Here is a 22,394-nt window from a genome sequence, read left to right on the forward strand (position 1 = left end):
CAAAAGCCCCTTACAGCTCCAGAAATAAATTTTAAGTTGCGAGATAAACCATGTGGTTGGCTAGAGATACACCAGATGATGCATTTTCTAAACCAACCGAATATAAGTACTGAAGCATTATGCAGCTGAATTAGTTTTGAGCAACCCACTAGGAAAGGGAAACATCCCCCAACTAGATAAAATCCTCACACAATTAGATAAAATTAAGACTGAAATGGGGGAAAGGTTTTGGAGACTAGAGGAACAACTGTGGGAACAAATTTGGAATCGGCTATCATTTGGATCCCTCCAAGAAACTCAAGAAAATGTTTTAAAGATAGCACAACGCTGGTACATGTGCCCAGCCAGGATATATAGAATTAATCATAAGTTGTTGGTGGGAACTCAGTTTACCTGACTTTCTACGTGTGGTGGTTTTGCCCAAAACTTACTCCCTTTTGGGAAAAAGTTTTGCAAACAATTATTCAAATGATGGGACTATTGCTGCAACCAGACCCAAAATTAGCCCTATTGTCTCATTTTACTTAAGAACATCACCAGCAATGACCCCAGCCTCCGTTAACTGCAGCTAGGTTAATGATTGCAAAACATGGGAAAACTTTAAACACAAATCTTTTTGAAGCCTGGATTTCACAAGTATGGGACATCGTGCTTATGGACAAATTAACCATTTCACAAAAGGAATATCGATTGGAGTGGGGGGAGACTCACACCTTTTATAGGACATGATGTCCTTTTATTGACTTCGCTAAGACAATCGAACATGGTTTTCACCCTCCATTGACTCATGGAACCTTATGGAAGAGACACTTTTGGAGAGATTGCCTTTTCTGGAACGTCTAAAACTACAACTGTCAGGCGCTATTTTTCTTTTCTGTACAACTACTAAGCTGTGTTTTCCTTGTATGGACATGTTACATTACTTGAAATTAAAAATCAATGAAGGAAGAAAGAAATGATTTTCCTCCTATTGTTTGTCAGGCTTTCAAGGAATCATAGAACCGTACAGTTGGAAGGGACACCAAGGGCAATCTAGTCCCCATGCAATCCAGACGCATTCAGGACAGGTGGTCATCCAACCTTTGCTTAAATACACACCAGGTTTCTTCAGAATACAGCTTGGAAATTACTGCTCCGCTGTATATAGTCTAAAGCAGGGATGGGGAACCAGGAGTCCCCAAGATGATGATGGAATATCTCATCAACCCCAGTCAGCATGGGCAGTGGCAGGAATGATGGAAACATTAATCGAACATCTGAGTCCCCACCCCTGATCTAAGTTTGAAGCAGGTCTCCATTGGAAGGGACAACAGTTGTCCCAGTGGGAGCCCTTAAGTTCTTATTGACTGTGTTTGGGAGCCCATGATCCATTGCTCCAGAGAAGTGGACACGGAGCAATGGATCCAAACTACAAGAAAGAAGATTCCACCTAAACATTAGGAAGAACTTCCTGACAGTAAGAGCTGTTCGACAGTGGAATTTGCTGCCAAGGAGTGTGGTGGAGTCTCCTTCTTTGGAGGTCTTTAAGCAGAGGCTTGACAACCATATGTCAGGAGTGCTCTGATGGTGTTTCCTGCTTGGCAGGGGGTTGGACTCGATGGCCCTTGTGGTCTCTTCCAACTCTATGATTCTATTCTATGATTCTGTGAGAACATATCTCTCACATACAGTTTTTGCAGTGCAGTGTGTTCTGTTCCTCATTTTGTTGACACAAACGTTAATGGAGCCCATAGGGACCTTTGTCATCTCCAGAGTGGGGAGATGCAGAAGCTCTATTCTGGACACTATAGAAATATGTGGAAGAGCTGAGATGTTTGAACTTCCAACTCCCCTCGGATTCAATTTGCAGTTGAAGCTGCAAGAATAACAGAGAACTCCAAATTGTTGATGGTGTGTGTGGGGGGGGGGTGCCTTCTCTACAGCGAGACTGTTCAGCTTTCCTCCCTACTACCACTGTGGAAGGGGCAGAGCACAAAACAGAGCACATACTTTGCATCCAGAGAATCTCAGGTTCAATTCCTGGTACTTAGCCTTTTGTGTGTGTGTGTTAGTTATTTTATCTAAATATTTCTAAACAGCTTGAAAATCTCTGTGGTAAGTGTTCAGAGTGGTTCATATGCCTGGTCTACATCCCTGTAAAATAAGAACATTATTATTCCCCATACTGCAGATGGAGAAACTTAAGGCTGAGAAAGGGTGGCTTGCCTAAGGCCACCTAATGAGATCATCACTGTGGTGACATTTGAACAGAGGACTTCCAGTGATAAGGGACTTCCGAGAGATACATTTGACCAGGAGTCACTCTGCAGTGTGTTGGGGAACGTGAACTCAATAGACAAGGGATGGGAACCTGTGGCTCTCCAGATTATTATTATTATTATTATTATTATTATTATTTTATTACTTTTATATTGCCCTTTATCCATAGACCTTGGGGGGGGGGTTTCACAACATAAAATCATAATAAAAAAAACACAAAATACATAATAAAAATAAGAACAAAAACAAACCAATAATTCCCCTCCATTTAAAAGATGTTGCTGGGCTGTGGCTCCCATAATCCTTGAGCATTGTCAGTGCTGCTTGGGGGTGCTGAGAGTTGAGGTCCAACAGTATTTGGCGGACTACAGGTTTTCCATCTCAGGTCTGTACAACCATCTGCTAATTATTCATTGATAAGCAATTAAGCAGTTGAAGACCAAGTTATGCGTGAATCAGCTGGTGAAGAGGCTTTGTCTAAAATTATGTGCTGTTTACAACATAAAGGAGATAGGAAGGTGTTGGTGACTCACATCTGGGTAATCAAAATAAGAATTGGGAGTGTTTGACAGAGTTATCTGGCGTTGTGTCCCCACAGGGCATGCTCTTGATTTATTTTCGTCTCCCAAAATTGCAGGCCAAATGTCTGTTCCGAGCAAGAGTTGGCCATGGTGGGGCATCGCCAGCCATGTGTTCAAGCCTTTACCCATTTGATGAAGATGTGGAAGCAGGACTGTGCAGGACAGAGATGGTGCATGGCCTATGAGAGAAGGTAACACATGGTCCTGTGTTTTTAAAGCATGGTTTGATCAGTGAAGCAGTGTTCATCATCTTAAGCAAGCGGGCATACCCAGGATCACCTACCACACATTAGTTAAGTGTTAAGAGATGCTGAGTGCACACCTTTGCTTTACTCTATTAGGAAAACATTCTTTAAGAAACAGAAAAAGGTTCCTGGAAGCTTTAAAGAGGGTTCCAGAATTTTTCATTAGTGTGTAAGAGTGGCACTCTAGGCTTGATTGGTGTCAGCTGGAGGTGCAAATAAAAGGAGGTTGTTGCAGGCTGCAATTTCCACATGAAGAAAGCGCATGCACACACACAAGCACACTGTCAGCACGCATGCTGATAACAAGTTTGGAAGTAAGACAATGTGTGCTGCTGATATTGTGAGTTTTGCTGTGTCAGGATTAATTACTGGACTGAGATTATACCATCCTGGAGAGAGAAAGAAGGAATGTAAATAGCTTGTATATAATAGTAACAGAAATGCTTGTGCAACCAGTCAAGCCATAAAGAAGCTCTTGATTGTGAATTTGAGTATGACTTCTGTTCTTGTCCTCTGCCTCCGGGGAAAACTCTGCTACAAACAGCAAGAAGTGGTTTTACCGAGGTGCCACCACACAAGCAGAAAAGCATAGCAGAAGTGTGAGGGCGGTAACCTCTAATATACTCACTAAATATTTTTTTGCCCCTTCCTATTTCTGTAATATGTGGGTCCCATGGCAGATGCATGGAGGATAAATCAGGTGAGTTCAATGTCAACAGCATTCCCCAAAGAAAGGAAGTTTGAAAACCACTGCTATGCAATAACTGATAATGTGTCTCAAAATAGAGATGCTATTTTCTTCCTTGCGTGCTGGATGTAGACCATAGCTGTTGCCTGAACAAAGTAGGGCAATGTTTTGTCTTAGCGCTATCTTACACTGTGCTTTTACTATGATTATTTTTAAAGGACAAGCTATTATACCATTTATAAGCAAGTGTACAGCATGGAACATCACACTGTCTTTAAGTGCTGCCCTGGCTGGAGCCAGAAGAAAGAGGATGAACCTGGGTGCCTTCACTGTAAGTTCTGATTGTAGAATACAATGAGCTGCTTAACTCATTATTCTTTAAAGATGCTTCTTGATTGATTTTCTTTTTTTTTAAAAAAAAGCAGGAACACAAGAAGCTCCTTTATACTTGATGGGGTTACACTTCTTCTGAAGAAGTGGCTATGCAGTTTGGAGCTACTACTGGATCCTTGGCTCTTGCTTGAGACTCAAGTGGTCTTTGTAGCATGGAGTGCCTTCCATCAGCTTCAGCTGATGGCCCAGTTATGCCCCTATCTGAACAAGGATAACCTAACTTCTGTTGCCCATGCTCTGGTAACCTCTAGGTTCTGCAACACTTTATATGTGGGGCTGCCTCTGAAGAAGGTTTGGAAAGTTCAGCGGGTGTGAAATTTGGTGGCCAGGCTGCTCACTGGGGCCAAGACAGTTTGAGCATATAATGCCAATTCTGGCCTGTCTCTGCGCTGGCTGTCAGTTAATTTCCGGGCCCAATTCAAAGTGTTGGTTTTGACCTATAAAGCCTTAAATGGCTCAGGACCTCCATACCTCAAGGACCACCTCTCCCCATATGAATTGACCTGAACCCTGCAATTATCGTCTCAAGGCCCTTCTTTGTGTGCCTCTTCCAGGAGAGGTTCAGCCATTTCTTTAGTTGCTTCTTGCTTACGGAATGCTCTCCCCAGAGAGACTCACCGGCCGCCTTTGTTTACTATCTTTTGGCACCAGGCAAAAACATTCCTCCTCTTTCAGGCCTTTGGATAATTAGCCAATTTATGGCCTTTTAAACTTGGTATGTGTGGGGTTATTGTCCTTTGTTTTTTGTTTTAACTATGTTATGTGTTTTTGTGTTTTTATACTGTAAACTGCCCTGTGATTCTAGGATGAAGGGTGGCATAGAAATTTAATAAACAAAATAAGTGAATAAATACTGAGTCTGACCATTGATCCATCTCGTTTGCTCCATGCAGCTTGGTAATGTCTCTACTGCTTAGCAGCAGGATTCCAGGGTTTTAGAGGGGACATTCGCAGCTCTGAAGATTGGTACCTTTATGCAAAGCATAAAGCACTGAGTTTTTGCATTTAACTAAAACAACAGCAGCGTAGGACAGTCCCAAGCATGAAATCTGCAACTCTGTTTGGATGCAGGTGTATTGTGCACACACATGTTAGGAAAACGCAGCTGCCAGTTGCTGAACATGCATTTATACCCCCCCCCCATAATATTTTTTATTGGTTTTCATTTGCACACTCCACATACACATATTGTATTACATTTCACATTTACACCTGCTCCCCAGAGCCAACTTCCCTCCTTCCCTCTTCTGGCCTTTTATATCACATCTAACTTTTTCACATTGTCTTCATCTGTTTTGTATATTATTGTTCTTCTTTCGTATTTGTCCATAGAGTGTCTATATAGTCAGATAAATCCTCCTGTATATACAATTCTTATTGTCTGTCTATATTCATTTACAACTACCATTGGTTACATTAATCTCATTGTACATTTTACTTTTTGTTATTTTCTTTATCCAGAAATTTTCTTCGTATTTCACATTTATGAGGTTTATTTCAGTTCTACTGGTTTCACTATTTCACCTTATCCTTCCTATGTATGACATAAATTTTTCCCATTCTTTTTGAAATGTTTCATCACCCTGTTGTCTGAACATGCATTTGTAGTTTGTTGCCTTGTTATGTGCGCAAAAGCCCTCAGGGTTATTTTATTAATAATGCTTTCCTTCCCTTCCTGGAGGGAGGACTTGGGCACATTCGCTTTCAAGCAACATTTGTAGTATTCGCTGTGTGAGAAGCTCATGGATTCTGCATATAACTGTTGCTGCCTTGTCTCTCCCCTTTTTCTCCAGCATTGTGCTCTGTGGGCACTTGCTTCAATGGAGGGAAATGCTCTGGGGGGATGTGCCAGTGTCCAGCAGGATTTCAGGGATCCCGCTGCCAGTATGGTGAGTCAGAAGTTCCATATTTTTCTGGGGAAGTTCTAGCCATGTGCTGACCAAAGCTTTGTTACATTCGGTTTCCTTAATGTGGCATGGCAATTAAAGCCCACTGCGGAAGGATACGACCGCACGGTCGTACATTAGCACATTTTGAGTAGTGTCTTATGGCATTAAGCTGCAAGTTGGAAAGTCAGAGAATTCTGCCAGAAACAGAAGCAGATTGTGTTTTTTGTCTCATGTCTGGAACGACCCAGCAAATACAATCAGATTTGCTCACCACATACTTGTTTTCTAAAGCCCACAACTGATACGTAATTGTTATTATTATTTAAATCTTTTTACATTGTTTTGATATTTCTTTTCCATGGGAGTAGATGGTGTGCAGATAACTGCATTGTTAGTTATGTTAAATTTGTAACTTAGGCAAATAAGCACTTAATTTATGTTAAATAGTGGATAAAGAGAGAAATGTAGCATTTCATGAAAACTGAGGCCAGAATGGAAATCGCTTTCACCTTGCATTCCTGACTGTGAGCTGAGATTGCTTATGATAAGCAACCTGGAAGTTGCCTGATATTGGCGAAGCTGTCTGTATCTTTATAATGGGTGGATTCAAGCATTCAGATTAGTGGTTGTGTGCATAGCTACCTCTTGAAGGTAACAATTCACGCAGTTGGTATTCCTTTTAAAAACAAATTATTTATAATTTTAATTGTATGGAAAGCAAAAAACTCTTAAAAATCAAGTTATTTCATATATCGTATATTGACTCCTCTCCCTCTCTTTCTGCGGTTCTTTATGTTTATAATATTTTCACTGCATTTCCAAATTAAACCATTCCATTGGTAATCCCAGGCAATCTGCTGGGGTGTGATCATGTGATTCTGCAAAAGCCGTTTTGTGTGTTTGTGTACCACACTTGGCTCTGTCTTGTTGGATTATGGATTACGAATATTGGGAGAGAGAAGGGAAGGGATGTGTCTAGTACAGGGGGCTGGGAATCTCGTGTCCTCCAGATGCTGGACCCCAACTCTCATCATCCTTACCCATTGGCCATGCTGGCTTGAGCTAATGGGGTTTGGAGCCCAACAAACTCTGGTGGGGAGGTCATTGGCTGTCTGAACTCGTCTGAAGTCTTGAACAGGAATCAAAACTTGAATACAGGCGCTGTGATGAGAGTGGGTTGAGGTCATGTGTATGTTGCTGTGGGCACACAAAACATGTGTGCTCATTCCAAGTAACTTTTCCACTAGTGCAGCTTAATGACATTGATGCACTTTCGGCATTGGTATGACTTTCATGAGACCCAGAAGCTAAACCGTATCAGGTATAACAAGGAATAACTCTACCACTGCAACCAGAGTCTTTATAGATGCAATGCTTTGCGCAATGGAGAATGCAGATCATTGTGTTGTGGGCCCACCAATGGAATTGTGTTTCCGTTAACATCTGCACAGTGTCCATTTCAGCAGAAGCTCCAGAACTCCCTTTAGCTCTGATGGGGGGAATGTTGGAAGAATCTGAGCCGATGTTTCGAATCTCTAGTTGTTAATGCAGCGATTACCTTAATGTCTAAAACATAAAGGCATTCCCTTGAGCACGCAAGGCATATGGCATTCTAAGGTGGGAAAAACTGTGGAGCTGCAGCAATAAGGTTGGATTCTGGAATCAAAACGAGGATTTTTGCAATGGTTATTTCCCGGGGAGTTGACTAGAGTGCTGACACGAAACCATTAAAAACAGTGCTGCTTAGTCTGCCATTTCTGGTTCTTTACAGCTTGAAGTTTTATCTCGGTGGTCTGTGCACATTCAACTGATTCCTGAGGGTCTGCTTGGAATTCTGGCAGTCATCACTTCTAGCATGGGCTATTGAGAGGCTGCCAGTTCTGGATCTGTAAATGACACTATAGGCAAAATTCACTTTGAGATATTTGTAAAAGCTATTCATGGGTCCTGGAAATGAAGGCGAAGACTTCTGTTGGAAGTACATGGCTCAGAGGTTGCTAGTAAGGTTGCAGACCATGGCAAAAAGCACACATCTTTTTAAATTCCAAAAAAGTGACATTTTGATTGGCCTGATCTTGTAAATTTTGGAATTGTGCTTATGAGCCAACTGCCTTTGCTTTTTTATATCAGAAAATTTCAGGGATGGGATCCTGGAATATCCACAATGGGTGCAAGGCCCCTGTTGTCCTCCACTGAAGATTACACATCTGTAGCTATTGAAACTTTTCGTCTCTGACATTGTCTTACTTTTGAGGACACATAGAAAGAAGGAATTGGTTAAACCTGGTTCTTTACTCCAAAGTATGTTGGAATGTATAGTTCTAAAATTTCCTATAATCTGAATCGTTTCCCCTTGATTGTTGGGCATTCAAGCCGGCTAATGAGGGGAAAAGGTGGTGAGTAGTTTTGTTTTTGGTTTTTGAAGTGAAGCCATTATTAATGCATTACATCGAACAGGGGCATAGAAAGCTTTTAACAGTTCACTGACATGACCGAGGACAGCCCAGGGATATCATAACAATCTGTAATAGGGAGCGATTCCCTTGCAATTTGCAAGGTAGTCTAATGACTCCCTTAGAGATGTTACAGCTTATTTTGTAAGTCTAAAATACGAGGTTATCTTGATTTCGAGGCGAAGGTTTGCAGAACAGTAAAAAGAAATGCAATTCCTTTCCATCTTTGTATTCCATCAGTTTTTCTGCATAGAATATTTCAAAACAAAATATAAAAAATATAAAAATACTAGATTGAGCTGTGTAAAGTTCACATTAAAAAAAAAAGCCCCCCCCCCCGCCAAGTATTTGCCAGTTGTCTTGAAATAGACTTTTATGTGCATTGGTCTTATTTATTTATTTTTAAATAACCACCCAGCTCAAACATGTAAGGAAGACATTCTCATAAAGATTATTCATGTTTTTAATCAGGCAGCACTGAGCAAGCTGTGTTCTTTGAGGGTCAGAACTCTTCTCTTGAGACGTCTTGTGTCAAGGCTGGGATTTGAAATTACTGTTTATCCATTTTGGCTGAGGTGGTAAAGTCGAGGGAAGGAGGATTAAGTAGAGCTTGCTTCCCCTCAGCCAATGTTTTATTTATTTACTATTATGTTTATAACCCATCTTTCCTCCAAGGAGTTCAAGGTGGCATACATGGTCTCCCCGCTCCTCGCGTTTTATCCTCAAAGCAACCATTTGAGGCAGGTTAGACTGAGAGACTGTGATTGGCCAAATGTACAGGCAACCTTCCCCCCTTAACGCACATTCAATGTTTGTGTGACTGCGCATACACACTGTACCAAACCAGGAAGTAACCCAAAAAGTCACAAAAAGGGGCAGAACAGGGTGGGGAGGGGAGGAGTGTTTGCAGGCTTTTTCAATGGTGTTTCAAATATATGCGGGTTTCACTTAAACACTCGGAACGTGACTGCCACGTAAATGGGTTGCCTGTACTTCCTGGCTGAGAAGAAATTTGAACCTTGGTCTCCTAGGCCCTATTCCATAGCTGCTATATCTCACTGGCCCAATACATTTTTTTTGTCCCACCAGCTCACACCTACAAGGGTCAGTACTGAGCCCAGGATTAATACTGCCCTCAGCTACTGAAGATGGCTACTAGTCTTGATGGCTTTATGTCATCTCAAGCCAGGGACAATATGCTTCTAAATACCAGCTTTTACAGATCACAAGTGTTATTGTGGCTGTTGTGCTGATGCCCTGTTTGTGGGCTTCCCAAAAGCCTCTGGCTGGTCGCTATGGAAACAGAATGCTTTACGAGGTAGGCCTTTGGTCTGATCCGGCAAGGCACTCTTTATATTCTTACAGGGATGTTCTCTAGTGACCACAATGTGCATTCACAACCTAGAAAGGGCGAAGCATGATGGGTTGCAAGTTTCTATAATCCAGTAGCACCCTTTGCCAACTGGGTGCCCTCCAGCTGTTTTGGACTACAACGCCCATAAGCCCAAGCTAGCATCAGGAATGGCTGACGAACATTGTCATCCTAAACATCTGAAAGTTGTCAGTTTAGCGAAGGGTGTCTTATAGTGCACCTCCCCCCCGGGAGGCACAGTGGACATCCACTTTAGGAATGAGAGGATAAATGTTCCAGAGAATACACTTACCTCAAAATAACTATGATATCAAGTGATAGTACAGAACTGCAGGTAAGACGTCCATAAAAGTTAATTAGTGTCTTATGGCATCTCTTGAAGGCCAACTTATTTATTGTGTGGTGAGCTCTTGTACTCCAGAGCCAATTTCATTGTCTTCTTCATGTATCTGATGCCAGCAAGCTCTTTTTTGAGAAAGCATAAGCTACATAAGCATTTAAGGTGCAACAAAATCCTCCTTATTGCAGTAGACTTTCATAGCTCCTCTTCTAGAAAATGCAAGCCTTTGTGAAGAATTCTGTATGCATCTGGAGACATAAAAATGTTAAGACTCACTGCTTATTTGCTTAGGTCAGAGGTTTTCAACCTTTTTGAGTACACGGCTCCCTTGACTAACTACGTTCTTTCTGCAGCACCTCTGTGGGGCTCAGGAGCCCAGTTAGGTCACCCCTTCGCTACAGAGCTGGCAGCTTCTCGCCCTTTTTCGAACACCCTCCCTTGTGGAGTGTGCCCTCAGCCTCATCTTCTCTCCCCTCTCTTCGGGAGTCCTCTGCAGCTGACGCCCCTGGTCTCTGAGCTGCCTCCCCATGCCCCAAAGAGCCGTGCCTCCTCACACTGCCCCACAGGGGCCTGAGACTTGTCTGTCCATTCCCAACAGTAAGGGCTGGCAGACTGGTTGGCTGGCTGGGCTCCTTCGCCTGTTTGCTTACTCCAAGGCCACCTCCGCTCCTGGGAACTAGTACCCCCTGGCCAGCCCCACCTGTGGCGCTTGTAGCCAGGGCTGCTGCAACAAACAGCCACACAAGCCTTTGGGTGGCAGAAACATGAAAGGGCATCAGAGGAGGAAGGGAAAGAACACTGGACAGAGGCCAGTGTTGCCCGCGGCACCCCTGACCATCATTCAAGGCACCCCAGGGTGCCATGGCACACTGGTTGAAAATCACTGGCGTAGGTGCTTAAGCCTGTTGTTGCAGTAAACTCTTCTCCTTGCCCCATGGCTTCTGCTTGCAGTATCAGGGGTCAGGTCCAAAAATGGGGCAGAGTGGGGTTGGTCAAGGATGTGCTGTCCTGTTTGCTGAAGAGGGGAATGCCTGCTTGCGGTACCAAGCAGGAATGAACCTAGGAAAACTGAAAAACCCACCCACCCCTCCACCCTAGAGTTCTTCCCTGATTAGCAGGGGCTGCTGGAACTTTGGATATGATGGTGGCTTTGCTCATATGAGCAAGTCTGGGCCCCACTAGTATTATTCTGCCTACTTCCAAATGACATTATGCATAGGAGGCTTCAGTTTTCTATCAAAGCACAAAAGCTACTGCTCAAGGTCTGAGTTTTTAAATGGCCTGTTCCTGAAATTCAGCTAATAAGCATTCGTGGCAACTGCAGCAATAATTGGCTCATAATCAAAATCCACAGCAGGAGGCTTGAATATCCCTCATTGTCTTTCCTTTTTGGTAAAATTTCAGCTCATCTAAATTCTCTTGCAATGGGTGTCTGTACATTTTTTTAAATGGACAAACGGAGTAGGAGCCATATTTTCATGTAACCCTAGTAAAAGTGGTTGCTGTTCATTTGCACAACGAAGATCATACCGTCTTCATGTCCCCTCTTTTCCTCCTAGTAACCTCAATATAGGTTTCACTTATCACACAAGGGGTTGACCTCTTTTCTGTTCAAAAGAGGCCTCTTACGACGCTGGTGATTACTGGGAAGCAAAACAACTATATCTCATGTTCAAGAAGGGTTAGATTGGTGACAGGAACAGGGCAAGAAGGTAAACATTGCTGAAGTTGGTCCTGCTGCTCTGGTCCCTGTGCATTTGACCCCCATCCCCTCACCATTGCTCCATGAGTACTTCCTACACCAAACTCTGCTTCCACATCCCCAGCTTGCCCCAATGTGTCCCACTCCTAGCTACAATCCCAGGAACCGGCAAGCCACTCCAGTATCCCTGCCAAGAAAACTCCATGGACAAAGACAACGGGCATATAAATGATTCTCTTCCTCTTCCTCCTCACTGTCATCCTGCCAGTTCATGACACCATGACACTTTCTCAAAATTCCAAATATGCCTGTTGTTGTTGTTTAGTCGTTTAGTTGTGTCCAACTCTTCATGACCCCATGGACCAGAGCACGCCAGGCACTCATGTCTTCCACTGCCTCCCGCAGTTTGGTCAGACTCATGTTCATAGCTTCGAGAACACTGTCCAACCATCTCGTCCTCTATCGTCCCCTTCTTCTTGTGCCCTCAATCTTCCCCAACATCAGGGTCTTTTCCAGGGAGTCTTCTCTTCTCATGAGGTGGCCAAAGTATTGGAGCCTCAGCTTCACGATCTGTCCTTCCAGTGAGCACTCAGGGCTGATTTCCTTCAGAATGGATAGGTTTGATCTTCTTGCAGTCCATGGGACACTCAAGAGTCTCCTCCAGCACCATAATTCAAAAGCATCAATTCTTCGGTGATCAGCCTTCTTTATGGTCCAGCTCTCACTTCCATACATCACTACTGCCTTGCTGTGGCGAAGGGGCTTGAATAACTCAGAGAAGCTATGAGCTATGCCGTGCAGGGCCACCCAAGATGGACAGGTCATAGTGGAGAGTTTTGACCAAACGTGATGCACCTGGAGCAGGAACCGGCAAGCCACTCCAGTATCCCTGCCAAGAAAACTCCATGGACAAAGACAACGGGCATATAAATATGCCTACTGGCCCCCAAAAGTTGGTGAAATCATCCCCCCCCTTCCAGCATTCAGCCTAGACTACTGAGAGATCATTATTGGAATTAAATGAGTTGTCTCCCTCCCTTGCTTTTTGCATCTGAGCTCTACCACCAAGGATTAAGCCCTTTGCTTGTCAGGCCCCTCAACTTACTTTCCCTCCTGGCCTTACCAAATGTATTGACCAGTAGAAATCCAATTAACACGTCGTGCCAATTCCTGCACCTCCATTGCTGTAAGAAGTTGTACCTGTTGCATTTCTCCATTTTGTGCAGAGCACTCCAACAGAAAATGGCTTAGTTAATGGCAGATCATTTTCTCTTGAGAGAGTACTGTGTTCTTCCTCAATGAGACACTGATGCTTTTAGCAGCCCCATGACAAGCAGAAATTCGAAGATGCCATGTTTCACAGCATGTAGATGCAAGAATGCGAATAGCTGCGTTGACTGGATTTCTGTGTCTGTTAAAGAGCCAGAGCTTCTAGTGTTGGTGGAAATTCTGTTTTAAGGTAAAGGTTTGGAAGCAAACAACTGCAGCTGTGAGTTTCCAGCTGTCAAGGTCAGGATGGGAAGACTAGGCAGAATTAGAGGCAGGGAAACTGCAAGAGGGATTGGATCAAGAAATATTGGGATAGACATGTACAACAAGGCAGGCAAGCTGATGAGACTGGGAAGGAATCCAAAGCAAATGGTGAGTCCATGTTTGTACTCTAGCACAGCAGATTACCTATGTACTGTCCTCTTACACAATAACCCACATGCACACACTGAGTTCTCTTGGTCTAAAGCAACCTTCATTAACCACATGCCCTCTGGATATTTTGGACCACAACTTCCACCTGGAGGGTACCAGGTTGGGGAAGGCTGTTCTAGGAAAAAGATACTGCATTTGAAGACCTGCAAGATTCATAATGTAGGCCTAATTCTGTTAATGCAGAGTGGGCTCTATAAAGGACTCCTGCCACTGCTGCTGCTGGGCAGAAAGGGCTCCATTTTGTTTTGGTTTTTTGTTTAAATTGCTGTTGTTTTTTACCTATGTCATTTTAAACTGTGATATTAAAGCCGTATTCTTAGATTTTGATTTATGTGGAAATTGTTTTCCATTTGGTTGTGTATTTTTTTGATGTGGTTTATTTATTGTTTATGACTTTTGTAATTATGTAAATCTTGTTATGCTATAAGCTGCCTTGAGCATTGTTTTTTAACTATGGAATGGTGGCATACAAATAAAAAATGATGATGATGCAAACCTCTCCAGTTACTGGCACTTGGTTCAGCAGACAATGCAGTACATGGAAACAGTACCAAAACCCCACAAAAGTCTTGCTGTTCTGAACAAAATCACCAACTATTCTGCTACCACTTATTTTCCTACTTCGTAGAACAGCAATGTGATGGAAACCAAGTCGCAGCTAAATAAATGGCACTTAAGACTCTCTCTTCCAAGAAGTGTAGTGATTGCTAGTCCTACCTTTAAAGCAGCAGATTTATCAGATCAGTTTCAGAAGTGGGCTTGCTTGTTAACATCTGAAAATTTCTGAGTGGGGTTACAAAAGTTAAAACAGCAAGATGAAACAATAACATAAGCTTACAGGTATTACTGAAAGATTTAAAGAGCTGTGTGGGACCTCAACATTGCTGGACCTTGGTCCTCCAGCAAAGGTGCCAGGACAATGTCTGTAGTGTGTTTCCCATTGCATGGGGGGGGGGGGGGAGAAGGCTGGCCTGAATGTTAGTTCACCCTTATTTTAAATGCTGGGTCAAATGAAAATGTTCTTGCCTGGTGCCAAATGACAGCAGTGTTGCCACCAGGCAAACCTCTCTAGCAAGGGCATCCCACTATTGGAATGCTAAAAAAAACAAGACCATTTCTCTTGCTTAAAAACCTACTTTACCTCTTGAGCGGTGGTAGGAAAAGTAGGGCACTGCCAATTGATCTAATACCAGTTGTGCAGGTTGTTAAGGCAGGAAATGTTCCCTCAAGTGGCTCCCAAGCCTTTTTGTTTTTTCCTGGCTTAGGATGTTAAGATTCCTGTGCACAATATTTTGCTCTAGAGTATTGCTAGCTGTAGGCCTGCCAGGTGTATATTTTGAAGCCTCTGCGATTCCTTCATCTTTGCTCCACAGCAATTGGGTTAGAAGAGTGAATGTGGCTATTTGGAGATGTCATTGCTACATATTCTTGTGTTGCTTCTTTGCTGTTTTAAAACTGGGTGGGTTCTCTGGAAAAGTACCACGTTCCATCTGATCATATTTTAGTTCACTTGGTTACAAGTCCTACTGCATTTTTTTAGAAATATAAGGAGCTGCATGAGGCCATCTAGATCAATATTCTCTACATTGACTGGCATCAGATCTTCAGGGTTTTAGATAGAGATCCATTACATCCCTACCTTGGGATACTGGAGCTTGAACCTGGGGCATACCACATGCAAAACAGATGTTCAGGCAGTGAGCTATGGCCCTCCCCCAGGGAGGGACTGCAGCTTTAATATCTCTCTCTCTCTTCCTCCCCTATCCTACTCCTGCTGTTATTCTATTTGACCTTGGTAGGAACTAGGGGATATATGTTATCCTTAAAAATACCACTTCCCCATCCCCTGTAATCATCCTGGCTGAAAAGGATTTGTATTCAGGTTCAAGTCTACCTACTGCCCATTTCACAACTTGAGGGTCTGATTTTGCAACCCTGGCCTGCAAATATATGATGAAACAATAGGATGTATGAGTTGCTGTTAGTAGCAGCTGCATTAGTTGAACATTTTGACTCCAGCTTTATTAAATGCACACAAATGAAATTGTTCAGGGTTGCTATGAATGCCTTGTGTATGTGTGTGTTTAGGAATTATGGGCATAATATGTATGTTCTTATGGCCTGATGTAAAATTTGCAGCAGAAGGACAGTTAAGGGAGCTGTCCTCTTCCACACATGCAGTGTATACCCTCTGTGGATTTTAAGTGCTCCCTCACATCCGCTAAAAGAGAAGCAGAAAGAAAGAAAACTCTCGACATTTTCCAATGAGAACTGTAAAGTGCAGATTGAAAAATCATTGCCTCGTTCCTGCCCAGATGTGACAAGATATTAATCCACACATCTTGACAAACTGCCCTTGAGTACCTGAACTTTAGAGCTATTAGCAGTGAGCGACAGATAGATAGGCATGAAAACAGCAAAGCGCCGAATGGATGTGACAACAGCAAATGCACTCAAGAATAACCAGCTTGAGAACAAATGCATTCTTAATACCTGCAGTGAAAGAGGCTGTTTACTTTTCTGACTGCGAGAGAAGTGGGGGCTAAGCAGGAATAAATGTGTTCTTCCTCAGCTGCTGGTGCTCACAGTGAGTTGGTAAATGTACCAGAAGAAGAGCAGAAAAATAAGATGAATTTTGTTGTTACAATAGGTCTGTTGTGGCCAGCATTAGGATTGGGGGGGGGGGTTGGGTGTAGAGGAAGACCTGTGCATGTCCTCTGCAGTAACTCTATTACAGAGGTGGGAAACTAATTGTTGTGGGCTTCCAGCTGCCATCATCCCCTGGCCACATGGCCAATGGTCAGGTATCAATATCAGAATCAGCAAAGGCATATTGATGATGTAAGATCACATTGAAATAACATTGCCAGAGATATACAAAGTAACCTGTGGCCCTCCCAGTGTTGATATACTTCAATGCCTATCATCCCTAACCATTGAATATCCTGGCTGGGGGTTACGGTTCCCTACCAGTGTCTTACAGCCTGCACTGCACCCATCTCACCATGGCTAGGTTGGACACCATGGAGGGTATCCATAGACTCATTCATTTCTCTCCTCCATTTCACCACCTCCTTCCATGAATCCCTCCTCTTGTTGATCTAACAAGCTAATAATGCTTGTGTTCGTCCTTTCCCTTGTTCTGTTTGTCTGAGAAGCTCTAGTTTGGAGCATCTGTGGATGTGACAGAGAAGTGTGGGGAGATGTTTGTGCTTCCGCCTACAGTCATGGAGGGTATGGGAATTCTGCTGTTGTATGAGCTGAAGAAAGGCAGAGACACTTAAGCTTCCTGTTCCTCTTCTGGTTGCATCTCATTTGAAGAGGAACTAGGAAAATATAGAATCATAGAATCATAGAGTTGGAAGAGACCACAAGGGCCATCGAGTCCAACCCCCTGCCAAGCAGGAAACACCATCAGAGCACTCCTGACATATGGTTGTCAAGCTTCTGCTTAAAGACCTCCAAAGAAGGAGACTCCACCACACTCCTTGGCAGCAAATTCCACTGTCGAACAGCTCTTACTGTCATGAAGTTCTTCCTAATGTTTAGGTGGAATCTAATATCTGGTAGCACAGAAGGAGTAGCCAACACAATGTCTCCCAGATGTTTTGGACTACAACTCTAAGAATTCCTGGCCATTGGCCATGCTGGATGGGCCTGGTGGGAGTTTTCATGTTTTCTCTTGTAGCAACTGCAGAAATCAGGAAGACTTAACACTTGCTCTTGAGTGGAAGATAGTAGAGAAGACTGAAGTGGAACTTCAGTAGGAATGTGATACTTGGCTCCCTTATTGGAAGCCACCATGGCCATGGTCAGGGATGATAGTCTCTGTAGTCCATCAACTTCTAAGGGGCCAAAGGATCCCCATCCAGAGCTGCAGCAAAGGGGTATGCCTGTATGTACACTTCCCTAAAACAGAAATTTGCACAGAAGTCCCATCCCTAGTCATTCCACCTGTGCACAGAACCAAGCACTCAGTAGCAACAGCCATTCTTATAACTGGGTTTATCACTTGTGTGCACAAGGCAGGAGGAATTAACCAGAATCTGTACCCTTTCTCCTCCTCCTTGCCCCCACTACAAACTTACCAATCAGTTTCCCGAGGCTTTGTGATTAATCATTGTGATTCCTATGCATAAGTAATGTTTTCTAAGTCACTCAAACACCTTTGCGGCTCTGCCTTATAGTTCCTCTAAGAGGGGCAGGAAAGTTAATTATGCTGTCTGTCGAAAAGCCAGGAAAGAGACCCACTGTCAGGCACTCGGTCTTCCTGCTCCCATCAGTGAGTGAGCTCGCAGTAGGGGCAGCTGGATCTAATTAGGAGCCAGCAACCCTGTGGTTTCAGCAACAGCTGCTGGAGAATGGATAATGTTGGTAGCCTCCAAAGCAGCTTGCATTAGAGATCCTTTTTTTCCCTTAGAAAAACTCCAACCTTGTCATTTGGGGAGATGGCTCACTGAACAAGTATTAACAGTAGCAAAAATTTTCTAGGAGATGTGGCACATATTAGACTTTTGTTTCTGCTGCTGCTACTATTGCTGTTACAATGACTTCCAGCCCAATCATGACAGAGGTGCTAAACCTTTTAGGTTGGTCATGGCCAACATGGAGTCCTCAAAATGTTTTAGACTACATCCTCCACAATTCCTGGCCGCTGCCTGTGCTGGCTGGAGCTCCTGGGAGGTTGTAGTCAACAAAATTTGGAGTGCACCATGTTGGTTACCCATGTAGGCCCATAGGCCTTGAAGAAAAGAAGCAATAACCATGCCAAATAAGGTTTTTAAATGATTGGGAAACACTGGTGGTGCTTCCTGCAGATTCACTAACATTGCGCCATTGAGTCTCGCATCTGCACTATATGTTAAAGTAGTATAAGCTCCCTTGGAAAGAGGAATTCATTGTTAAACCACTCTGGAAACTGTAGTTCCTTGAGGGGAATAGGGGTCTCCTAGCAGCTGTCAACACCCTTAACAAGTAACCAAACAGTTATGCCCCTGTGTTGCAAACAATTATCAGTAATATCCAAGGCAACACAATGACCAAGTACAACAATATGATGTCAATATAAACTCTTTATATAATCTATACAGAACATTGAACAGTATGAAATATATGAAATATGCACTCTCTGCAAAACCAAATAAACATAAATCTTACAAATCTCTGAAAATCACAAAATATGCACTCTTGATGGATTCTCTTGAAAACATAGAACCAAATAAACATAAGTCTTATAAGTCTCTGAAAGTCTTCATGGACTATGCAGGTCTCTGAAAGAAGCAATGGGTCAGATTCTTATCTGGTGAAAACAAGCCATAAATCTTTGTTTTACGACGTTAAATGCTGCCGAAATGGTCCGCAAACAGACGTAGTGAACAGTGATTCCGGATATACCCACCGTTTCGTGAAATTCTTCTTCAGCACAGCAGAAGGATACAGAAATGCTTCATAAACCCGTCTATATGGTTATCCTTATGAATGGAATTGTATAGCACAATTGCTATGGAGCAGTGGTCATAAACTACTACTAACACCCTAAACAAGATTACAGTTCCCTGGATTGTTTGGAGGATGTGTTGAGTGTTTTAACTTGGTATGATGCTGCTTCAAATCTATAGTTCAGATGCTGCAGGAAATTGAAAGTCTGCAAAGTGGACACACAACAGGGTATTGCAGCTTACAAGGACTTCCTGGGATATATCTCAATGTACTGAGTGCAGGATTGGACCTCCAAACGGTGTTGTACTGTAGTTCTAATAATCCCTAACCCTCGGCCATGCAGGGTAGGACTGGTGGGATTTGGAGTCCTACAATGCCTGGAGGGCCACAGGTCGGTGATCTAAGGACTTGTATCTGCCATTTGCACCGTGTTTTACTGAGAAATCCACAGTACAAATGGAAGCCTTGGAATTACCCCAGTGCAGCCACGGCAAATGCAATAGCTTCCTAAAGTGCAGAGTGTCCCTCACAATCTTTCTATGCGGATTCTATGCGGTCTTGACTATGCGGTCTTGACTATGCTACCACTCAGTGGATTTGTAACTGGCTGACTGACCGAACCCAAAGGGTGCTCATCAATGGTTCCTCTTCATCCTGGAGAAGAGTGACTAGTGGGGTGCCACAGGGTTCTGTCTTGGGCCCGGTCTTATTCAACATCTTTATCAACGACTTGGATGATGGACTCAAGGGCATCCTGATCAAATTTGCAGATGACACCTGTCAGAGCTGCCTCTAGGTCCCAGCTCACAGAGGACCAACGCCCGGTTGATGTAATGTACAAGAGTCTTTATTGAAGTTTAGTTTCCATTTCAAACCCCAGAGCGTGCAGCCCTACGTCTTGGCCCTAGACCGGCGAAGTCCCCTCTGAGTCACTACCCCTTCCGCACCAGTTTAAGATCCTAGCCCGGCTCCACCTCCTGCGCTGTTCCTTCCTCCCCTGGGTCCTTCTGCCCCCTGGGGTTTCCTCCCTCCTGGACTCTTCTGACGCTGACCCCCCTGAGTCTTGCCCTTCCTTCCGGCGGGCTTTAGGACCTGGCTCCCTATCCGGGCTACTTGCTGTGCCGCTCGCCTGTACATTTGAACTTGGCGCGCGCGCCCAGCCGGTGACTTTCCTCTTGACCGTTTCCCCGCTCTCCGATGGAGGCGTGGCCAATCCTGACTCATCTCCTCCCTCTGGTGGTGAGAAGACTGGTCCCGATGCCTGGGACTCCTCCCCCCCACTACGCTCTGGTGGGGACGCTGGTCCTGATTTCCAACTGCTGCTCAGGGAGTCCCCGCTGGCCCCTTCCTTCTGGGGTTTCCCCCTTGGCACCCCCCTTGCCCTGGCCATCAGCGCTCCTCTCTGTGAATCTTCCGATTCGCTGGAGAGACTCGTGGAATCTCTCTGACCACTGTCACTGCCTACACCCCCCTCGGATTCCTCCTCCTCACTCTCCATTTGCTCCTTCTCCTGTGTCTCTGCTCCTGAACCCCTGACAACACCAAACTGGGAGGGGTGGCTAACACCCCAGAGGACAGGATCACACTTCAAAACGACCTTGACAGATTAGAGAACTGGGCCAAAACAAACAAGATGAATTTTAATAGGGAGAAATGTAAAGTATTGCACTTGGGCAAAAAAAATGAGAGGCACAAATACAAGATGGGTGACACCTGGCTTGAGAGCAGTACATGTGAAAAGGATCTAGGAGTCTTGGTTGACCACAAACTTGACATGAGCCAACAGTGTGACGCGGCAGCTAAAAAAGCCAATGCAATTCTGGGCTGCATCAATAGGAGTATTGCATCTAGATCAAGGGAAGTAATAGTGCCACTGTATACTGCTCTGGTCAGACCTCACCTGGAGTACTGTGTCCACTTCTGGGCACCACAGTTCAAGAAGGACACTGACAAACTGGAACGTGTCCAGAGGAGGGCAACCAAAATGGTCAAAGGCCTGGAAACGATGCCTTATGAAGAACGGCTAAGGGAGCTGGGCATGTTTAGCCTGGAGAAGAGGAGGTTAAGGGGTGATATGATAGCCATGTTCAAATATATAAAAGGATGTCACACAGAGGAGGGAGAAAGGTTGTTTTCTGCTGCTCCAGAGAAGCGGACACGGAGCAATGGTTCCAAACTACAAGAAAAAAGATTCCACCTAAACATTAGGAAGAACTTCCTGACAGTAGGAGCTGTTTGACAGTGGAATTTGCTGCCAAGGAGTGTGGTGGAGTCTCCTTCTTTGGAGGTCTTTAAGCAGAGGCTTGACAACCATATGTCAGGAGTGCTCTGATGGTGTTTCCTGCTTGGCAGGGGGTTGGACTCGATGGCCCTTGTGGTCTCTTCCAACTCTATGATTCTATGATTCTATGATCTTTAGCTCCCCTAAAATGCACCATGATAAAACTAAGCAGAGTTGAAGATGCCAAATTCTGCCCTCTCCTGCTCCACAGTCACCTTGGAGAAAAGTGGCTGCTCTTTTCTTTCCACAGTTCTGAAGCATTTTGATAGTGTTTTTCGGTCTTGATGTACTGGAATAATGGGGATGGTATTGGTGTTCGCCTTTTATAGAGAACTTATTTCTAACAGTTTCCCTTTTTGTAAATCTAATTGCTTTAGGTTCACCAGGAATTCACAGGCAATTGCTTTCTTGCTGTTGCCAATATTGCAAGCACTTTATATTCAGGGTTGCTGACCTGAATCTGTTTTCTCACACAGTAATTTTGTAGCCTTGCGGAGCTTAGAAAAGCTGACAGAGATGGGAGAGGCAATATCCATCAGTTAGATTGCCGACATTTTGCTTTGCATTCTTCACATTCTGGGAGGGGGAGGGTCAGGAGGGGGAAGTCCTATTGATATAAAAGCTGAGGTTAAAATAATTCCATGTATTCTGGTGATGAAGGACCCTCAAAACTTTATTCAATGCAGTCCTACCATAAAATGGATGGACAGCCTCATAGGGATTCTGGGGGCCAATGCTGTCAGAGGTGTGCTTGGTCCTTTACAATAGGAGCAAAACGGCCTGCCCCAGTCTAATTTCAAATACAGAACCATCTTATTTTATTTATCAATTAATGCAGAGTGAAAAGGTGCAATTTTGTTGCAGTTGTTAATTAATGCAGAGGGAAAGTGTTTGTGCTTGTGTGTCTATTCCACACCTTTACATTGCTAACATACATACGTGGGGAATTCTTAAAAGACGTATTTCCAACATTACTGAGAGGCCAAATGTAAGTATAAGATGTGTGAGCTCCAAGACTTTTATTTGATACAGTGGTACCTCGGGTTAC

General features: G+C 43.8%; 1 protein-coding gene across 8 annotated transcripts in view; it reads left to right on the plus strand.

The window, feature by feature from the left end:
* LOC309342067 (uncharacterized protein) overlaps positions 1 to 22,394 on the plus strand; it is a 223,481-nt gene that overhangs the window by 10,462 nt on the left and 190,625 nt on the right. For all 8 annotated transcript variants that reach the window (XR_014156695.1, XM_081862106.1, XM_081862111.1 and 5 more), the window contains exons 2-4: positions 2,897 to 3,031; positions 3,992 to 4,104; positions 5,960 to 6,055. Coding sequence is in view for 7 of the 8 variants with exons in the window: in XM_081862106.1 (XP_081718232.1) it covers positions 2,897 to 3,031; positions 3,992 to 4,104; positions 5,960 to 6,055 (344 nt within the window). In the remaining variant the exon portion in view is untranslated. The remainder of the gene's footprint in view (positions 1 to 2,896; positions 3,032 to 3,991; positions 4,105 to 5,959; positions 6,056 to 22,394) is intronic.

Source organism: Podarcis erhardii, assembly GCF_964252035.2.
Source record: "Podarcis erhardii genome assembly, chromosome: 5".
Taxonomy (NCBI): Eukaryota; Metazoa; Chordata; class Lepidosauria; order Squamata; family Lacertidae; genus Podarcis; species Podarcis erhardii.